The following is an 8,518-nucleotide window of genomic DNA, read 5'->3' on the forward strand; positions in this document are numbered from 1 at the left end:
ACTCCGTCAAAATCTATATTAACTTAAAGAAATGTCCATAAAATTGTTTATAATTGAAATGTTTTTTAAGCTCTACCAAAAACATCAGACCTAGTGTTTCTATTATGGTATACATGGTGCAAATATTTTGTGTAACATGGTTTCATAATAGTGTGTCAATAATGTCAATTGGTCCGCAGTCCGCATTTCGAATAAAGGCTAGAAACCACTAATTCCACTTCCCATAGGCTTCCATGCTAATTTCACAATATTCAATGGCTTCTCTGGACTTTACCTTAACTTTAACCTGCAGAGGACTATATATCAGCATGATTCCACATATGTCAGCTCACAATCCTCAGAATGGCATGTGGGGTTAGCAGACTTGCAGTGCAGTACTGGTCACCGGAAGTGAAGGGTCTATAAATAGCATGGGAAATCCCAGTGTTTTCACAAGATAGGGGTATATTTAGAGACCATTATGGAGATTAGGCTTCACATCACAAGAAGCAAAATGCACATATAAAATGTACAAAAATGTTTTTCCTTTCAGAAACTGTTTAATTTTTTTTAAATAAGATGAGAACTTTTTTCACAGCACTATGAGGAACAGGGGTAATTTCTGCGTAGGACTATTTTTGCGTACGTTCCAAATGCTCATTGGTTGAATTGGAGGTCTTTAACCTAAACCAAAAACGGAATAACATTTTGATTTAGAACCAATTCCTTAAATCCTTTGAATAGCTTACATTAGAAAATAAATTAGTAGTGAAGTAATTTTTGTACAGTTTTTAAGTTACCTGGTTTGGAGTAATTAACATTTTTCATAAATCGCTTCGTTGTTAATATGTATAATTGGTAAATCACAAGAAACATTCCTTACACGTCTCAGTTTTTGCAATATATATTAATATGAAATAGTACCGTTTAACAGTAGTTGGCAACACTCAAAGATACAAGTAAAAATAAATCGAATAATAATCAAAACAAGGGTTGAGGATTATCGAAACGAAACATATTTACGTCTGTTTGTTTAAGAAAAAATGTTTCTTGAATATGATTTAACCATTTCAGCATTTAATTGATATATATTTTGTTCTTCTTTCTTCTACTGTTGGAAATGATCACTTCACAATAGCAATTACCAATAAAAACATCTAAAGACCGCACTAATTCTTCAGTTGATGGCAACTTTCTAATTATTTGACTTGTTCAAGAATCGAATAGTTCTACAACTGATGGCCACTCCCTAATACTTCGATTTATTAAAGAATCGACTAATTCTACAAGGTGAAAGGTCGTATGAAGTTTCTTTTTCCATCGCCATTTCACACAAAACTTTTCCAACAACTGGTGCTAACTTGAAACCATGACCTACAAATGTCCAAAAAAGTCCTTGTAAAACGAAATAGGTAAATATTTTTTTGTTTGCTATTAGTTTCCTTATTTATTTCCTTTTGTTTGTGTTTTTGTTTGTTTTAATGCTGTTGGTTTTTTTTGTTTAGTTTGTGTGTTTGCTTTTGCTACACATTTATTGATGTAGTATCATATCATATATTGCTGAATGGTCAGATTAGCAAAGTCTGATTATTTGTAAATAATAAATAAAGACTTGACACTGTATCGAAAAAAAGAATACCAATTAAAATAATGTGAAGTAAATATTTAAAATACCTGAAAATCCAGCACCAATGATAATGTTTTGCCATGAAGGGTGTTTATCTAATACGAATTCCTCGTCTTCTAGCCACTAAAAATGATGCATCCAAATTGTAAATCGATATTTTAAAAATTCGAAGACCGAACTGTTCAGTTCTTTGCACAGTTGATATACTTCTTTTCCAGGTGTATGATATGCTAGTACTTCGGAAAAATACTAGATAGAGCAATATCTAGTACCATCCCATTTAAAATTCTCCTGTTGAAAATGACATTTAAAGAACTATTTGTTTGTGTGCATAGAAAAGAAATGGGTTTTACATTTGAAAAGAGCTGATAATACTGCATGACCTTGAAACGAGTAGGTAAAAATTAAGACTCGTCATCAGCAATGATATATACATGTATGTCCGAGTTGCTCATTTACTTTTGTTACTGTGTATATATCATTTTAGTTATTGTATGTTCTTTTTTGACTTTGGCCCCTCGATTACATTCTTTTGATTTCCGCTAGACTAATGGTTCCCTTGATTAAGTCCTATAAATAGGACTTAAATTCTTTTTAAAGCACCATAACAACAGTATAAACGAACTTGCAATTCAAGTTATTATCTTGTCTGGGTTTCATTAAAAACTCGAATTGAGGATTTCCTCAAATTATTTCCTCTACAGAAATTTCGACGAAATTGAAAATTCGATGAAAAATTCAAGGATTTGAGGAAAATTTCAACATGAGATTGTTTAATGAAACCGGGCCCTTAAACCAGGTACAAGTAGTAAACATATAATACTAAAGCTAAAATCATACTTACTGTGTAAATACAAGTTTCAACAATACTAGGTTCTGGAACAAGATTTGGGAAATGTTCTTTTACGTATTTGGTAATTTTTTCTAAAACCCATTTATCATCTGTCGCATCCCTGTTGTCTGGGTCGATATCGGGGCCAAAGTGTAGACATACCTTCAACAATTCTTTGAATTACTTAGTATTCAAGGCTATAAAAAATCATGTCTTTGGTATACTTATTAAAATGTCAAAAGGGGTATGACTTTCCCTAATGTAACTGTGATCACATAACATTCCTTCGACGTTAAAGTAAATCTAAAACTTTATCATGTCAACTGGACTGTAGTCTCTTAAATCATATAACATTCAGGATGTTTGCTCTTCACACTTTTGTATATTGGATTATTTTTAAACTGCTCATTTGCTATGAAACATTTAGAAATTATTATCAAAGCGTTTGTATGCTTTTTAGCTGGAGTTTCCACAAGCATAACACAGACTCAAATAGATGGTAGAGGGTGCCAATTTTGTATCTGCAACCTATCCTGTCCCATTTGATGGACTTGTATGAAAAGTTTATGGAGATATTCATGTTGATATATTTACAACCCCCGGAATCACTTGAATCACCTTAACATGCCCTGGATATTCTTCACTTGGTAAACCGTATACACTGTAGTCGTCAACTCCCGGATGTTCGACAAAAACTGGAAAATTGGCAGCACCATATTCACCAGGGGACTTCTCCTTCCAGTAACATACCGTAATTCTGATTGGCTGTAAACAATAAGAGAAAAGTTTCGCGTTTGATGAAATTAATAACACTACCCTTACGTATAAACGTTTGTTTTTGTCGACAAGACACGCTAAACAGTGTTTGTCTTTGTTTTATTTGCCTTTTATCTATGAAATAGAACTTTTCCTTATTAATGACAATTTCTAAACAGTCATATTTTAAAAGACAAAGCGTGGAATGAACTTGATACAACGAATCCGAAATGACATCGTTCATGGTGTTGTTTGTTTGTTTGTAGTGTAACCTTTTCTATTCATGTTTTGGAACTTCTTATTTACAAAAACTCACTCTAAGAGGCAAATGAAGTCCTAAAGGAGGAAGAATCTTTTTTGCCCAAGGGCCAACTGTTAAGACTAGACTTTTACATCTATATGAAGATTTTGTTGTAGTAACAGTTACAATATTGCCTGGTCTGATGTTTACCATAGGTTCTCCGTCGCGTAAGTCGCCACCAAACTTTTGAAACTGATCCTTTATGGTAAAAGATAAAACAGAGAAATTAGCTTCTACTAATTATAAAGTTATTTGTAAAGTAAAAAGGTTACAAGTATAAATAAAAGTGAATTTATTCAATCCTTTTTCCGACGCAGTTGGTATTAGTTTGCTTTTTACCCTTTGAACATAAAGACGCTCTTCTATGAAAACGCAAGTCAGCTGGTCGCAAAACTGTACCGAAAATTGAAATTGCGTGCCATGTATTACTGTCTTGAATAAAATATAGAAAATTATAAATAAAAAGAAAAAAGTTTTACTGCGTCGGCTATCTGTTTATTTTTTAAAGAGTACTTGCTATCCATTCAATGACTGCACGAGACAGCTTTTCATTTTTCCCAAGCAACTTCTAATACAATAACATTTACATAGACGCACTTATAAAAATGATGCATGCGGATGTAAAAATTGCCATGTAATACCAATAATTACAACGACGACAACATGTTTTCCTCGTTTTACCTGAAAAGCTTTCAAGCATTTGTCTGCTCTCAGTATACCCCCGCTATGGTCAAGCACGAAACTATACTCATCAGGGTAAGATATCATCGGGTATTTAACTTTTGCTTGTTCTGAGTTAAGTATTTCCATCGGCATGTTGTGTTTTTTCATCGATGCAATGGTACTATTGACAAATTCGTTATTTTGATCCCCTACCGATATCATTCCAGTTTGTCTACATTAAAGAAAAAACATAAAGAAAATTATAATACGGAGAGAGAGTGTTTTCTTAAGTAAATCATGCCTAATAAAGTTATGTAAAGAGTATAATGTAACATTCCTGAAAACCGTGCTTAACCTTCAGCTTAATCAAGTTTTACTTTCAACCAAAATATTTCAGTTCTTATATTTTTGAGGTGAAAGACATCACTTTGTCAAGACAGCATACCTATAAAGTTCTGTTCTATTTTCTCTTTCCAACTGATCCCACAGTTTAAACGCCTCAATCATCATGAGAGTATAATGTTCCGCTGAACCATACGCTTTCCTCGTGATTCTAGACTGTCCATGTGAGCTACCTCTACTGTGCGGCAAGGGAAACTAAAATATAAACAATAATGTGAACTTTTTAAAAAAAAATATATCTTGCATAATTCAGTGTACAAATATGCGCAGCCAAATAGTCCAGTCAATCTATCGAACTCAAAGCAACTGCAACAAAAATATTTTGAAATCAATTACTGGAATATATCCTACTTCTATAATGTAAGAGGTTGGAAGTCCGTTCCTTCATACCCCAACCTCTTACTTTCGAACGCCATATTGCAAAATGCTTGTTCCGGCGTTCTTTTAAATCGGCAGAATAATAGTAAAAAATTACAATTGAAAGTATTTGTTTTACGGTTTTTTAACTTAAAAACGGAAGAAGGTGACAAAACAAAATGATTGACCTACCTGATGAGAGATTCCAGCAATCCTTGAAATCCTTTGCAAAAGTAGTTTAAATGAACTTTACATTCGGTTTTTAGCATTTTGAATTGGTACTTTTGATTTAAAAAATTGCGCATTTTAATTTGCAAAACGAAGCTTTTAAATTAAAGTGCTATTCAATTGCAGCTACCAATTAAAATTTGTTTCGTCAAAAAAATGTCTTCAGTTATTTAAAATGGCTGGTCACTTTGATAACTGTCTGCATTTAAATTGTTTTCTTAATTTGGATTAAACAAAAATTTTGGATTTTTGTCGCATAATTTCCGGTAGTTTAAACTCTTAAATATTTTAAAACATTATTAAACATGTACACATTTGCGATGACTTCCAACAAGTCAGATACTATATATAGAGAGAGGTTATGCTGGCACCAAGTCAGAAAATAGCTTGTCAGACAATCTCTAGCATTGCAGGTGTAGACTATATCCTAAATTTCGAAAGTAAAAATAATCAAGAATCCAGAGGTGAGAAACTTTATAAACAGATTTTCAAATTTCAAATGGGATTTTGTATTGATAAGGTTCCAGGATGAGAGGCAACTCCAGTCGTATCAGCTAATCATGGCGTGTGTTTCAAGGCATTTGATTTAAATCTGACGTTTATATCTTGACACGGGGGATGATCAAGCAGAAAAGCTGGAAATTGGCGTCCCAAAAACGCACAATTTAGAATATTGTACTAGTTGACTAATCTATAAATAGTTTGTGTTCCGTTATAAACATCGTTAAAGAAATATTCCGCAAAATCTGAATATATAAATACCACCTATTAACGCTCAACTATATATATTTATATCATATACATTGCATTATTTTTTTTCCGATTTATTTCTACCGTTTCTGGCATAATCACCAATGTTCAAAAAAGTGTAGGTCAAAATTTAGAACATGCAAATCTTACCTGCTCTAAAAGAAGGGTTTTCTGTCCCTGTTTGGCTAGGTGGTACGCAGTGGCTGATCCCTCAATCCCTGCCCCCACAACTATGGTATCGTACGTCGATGACATATGTAAAAATAACCGACTTTCTGGTGCCTTTATCTTTCACAGATCTAGAGTTGAATCTTGTATTGTTTATCAATCAACGATTAAACATTTATACACAATTGTCCATTTACTAGTACTGTAAAATAAAATGCACATTTTCATATTCTATTTATAGTTCGGTAGTTTTAGACAGCTTTAAAATGTTATTCCGAGTTTGCTTTATGTGTAGATTCGAGTGGAAATCAAAAGAAAATATTCCAAGCCCGGATTTCACAGCCAAAATCAGTAAAATGGGACCAGTATCAAAATTAATGTCCAAATACTTCACTTTCCTTCGAAATATAGTTTTTGAATTTTAGCATTGATTATTTTGTTTTGTTTTGTTTTTCTGTTTTTTTTTGTTGTTGTTTTTTTTTTTTTTTTTTTGTTTCATATAATGTATTAGCCGTAAAAATGCACAAAGAGTCGTAGGTTTTTAAATATGGTATTTTATACGACAGCGGTATTTCAAAAGACCATGTAAAAACGACTAATGCCGAGGGGAGGATGATGGTTTAGAGAGGAAATTGATCAAATTATCCATTTGTCATTATTGAATTGATCCGAACGAGACTCTTGTGGTTTTGTACTCAAAATTCAATTTTGTACAAACAAAAGTGAGTTTTGTTCAACAAAAATGAGTTTAAAATTTATAATATACTACAAATTAAAATTTTGTCATACAAAGTAAAGGGTCTCGCAGAAGCAGATTTCCCATTACTTCGAGCAAGGACATATAATATGGGTGATGAGTTATTCTGTGAAAGTAATACCTTATAAAGTATTACTTACTTTTGCAGAATAGTGCATCAACCATATGATATGCCCTCGCTCGAAGTAATCGGAAACCTGCGGTTACTATCTCCAATGAGAGGCCTTCTTACAAAATCGTGATGAGAGAATTCATTTGCATATCCAAAGGATTCCTGTAAACTACAAAATGGACTTTTGTGACACTAAATTGACTTTGTGACATAAAGTTGACTTTTGCCATTTTTTAATTTCCATATCAGGTAACAAAAGTCAATTTTCTATGCAAATAAGTTAATATTTGCATACCTATTTGACAAAATTGAAATTTGTTATGACAAAAATTAATTTTATCATTACAAATTGGTGTGATCATAAAACAAGTCTGTATAAAATAGTTTTGTACGACAAAAATAATTTTGTTATGACAGAATTCAATTTTGTGTACACAAAATTGTTTTTGATTACAAAGATCAAGTCCCATTCGGCGCCCCGTACCTGGGAGTCTGAAAATTCGAAGTTGATAAATAGGGGAAAATGACAAAAATATTGTATTTTTATTATTGTCCACCATTTCTATGAGAAATACTTTACCCTCTACTAAATCAGTCGTCATCGAAACAAGCCATAAAATGATGAAATCTTAGGGCGCTAAAACATTTAATTCAAGACCAGCTCGAAAAAAAGAGATGAAAGTTAAACAATGAAGAAGAAATTTTAATGTATTTCATGGTTTTACTTTTATAAGAATATGAACTATGTGACACTATTTTAACCCACTTTATACACAGCAACTGATCAAACATGTTTTCTCAGAAAAGAATCTTATCACATGGGTGTTATTTTTATTATATAGAGAAATTTTGGAAGGGTAGAAGTGATAATATTTTTCATAAAATATCCACTTTTTACGAATCTTATAATTCAAACTACGTTATCATGATCAACTCGGTCTAATTCTGCAAATTATCCATAAATGGGACTAGTATTGAATATTAGTGTCTTTTTCTTTATGTTAATGCCCTGAAAAGCAAAGAATACATATACACAATAAATATACTTTTTCGTAAATTAGTTGGAAATTGAGTTGTTTTGTCCATACACGTATTTCAAGTGTGAATTATTCAATTTCATTACTTATCATTCGAAATATTATGAATTTATCTTTATTTTTACTTTTTCATCCCCATATTGCTTTTTTTCGGGCAGTATGAAATTAAAATAACAACATTTAACATAGCTTGTAGGTTTTTTTTCCTATTCGTATTATAAAAAGTCCTTGGCTTCAAATGTTCTCATTGGAGAAAAATGCCTCCCCATGGTATATGTAAATTACGTTACTTGAGAGAAGTGTTTGTTTCAGACAGAGGACGCTTACTCTACTGGTGCACCTGGTCCATGCTCCCAGTTTTCAGTGAATTTCAAGTTGCTTATTTACTATTGTTACTTTGTGTGTATTTCTTTTTTGTCTATTTCATGTTCTTCGTAGTGTGTGTCTGTTTTCCAGGTCTGGTCTTTGTCCCTAGATTACATTCTTTTGATTTCCGCTAGAATCTTGGTTCACATGATTACTCTTTCAGACAAATTATGCTGTCTTTTC

General features: G+C 32.3%; 1 protein-coding gene across 2 annotated transcripts; it reads right to left on the reverse strand.

Annotated features, from left to right (window-relative positions):
* Positions 1-867: 867 nt before the first annotated feature.
* On the reverse strand, positions 868-6,275 carry LOC148629290 (peroxisomal sarcosine oxidase-like). 2 transcript variants are annotated; one of them, XM_088547458.1, is made up of 8 exons: positions 6,046-6,275; positions 4,604-4,755; positions 4,177-4,390; positions 3,511-3,693; positions 3,057-3,203; positions 2,451-2,600; positions 1,654-1,729; positions 868-1,353 (listed from the first exon to the last, which is right to left on the reverse strand). In XM_088547458.1, the coding sequence occupies exons 1-8, from the start codon at positions 6,148-6,150 to the stop codon at positions 1,229-1,231; spliced, it is 1,152 nt and encodes a 383-aa protein (XP_088403584.1). In that variant the 5' UTR covers positions 6,151-6,275; the 3' UTR covers positions 868-1,228. The 2 variants fall into 2 exon arrangements, with proteins under 2 accessions (XP_088403584.1, XP_088403594.1); XM_088547468.1 differs by lacking the exons at positions 868-1,353; positions 1,654-1,729 and adding an exon at positions 1,736-1,897.
* Positions 6,276-8,518: the final 2,243 nt, after the last annotated feature.

Source organism: Perna viridis, chromosome 1 (genome assembly GCF_037379345.1).
Source record: "Perna viridis isolate PV_CMFRI_1.1 ecotype Kerala chromosome 1, ASM3737934v1, whole genome shotgun sequence".
Taxonomy (NCBI): Eukaryota; Metazoa; Mollusca; class Bivalvia; order Mytilida; family Mytilidae; genus Perna; species Perna viridis.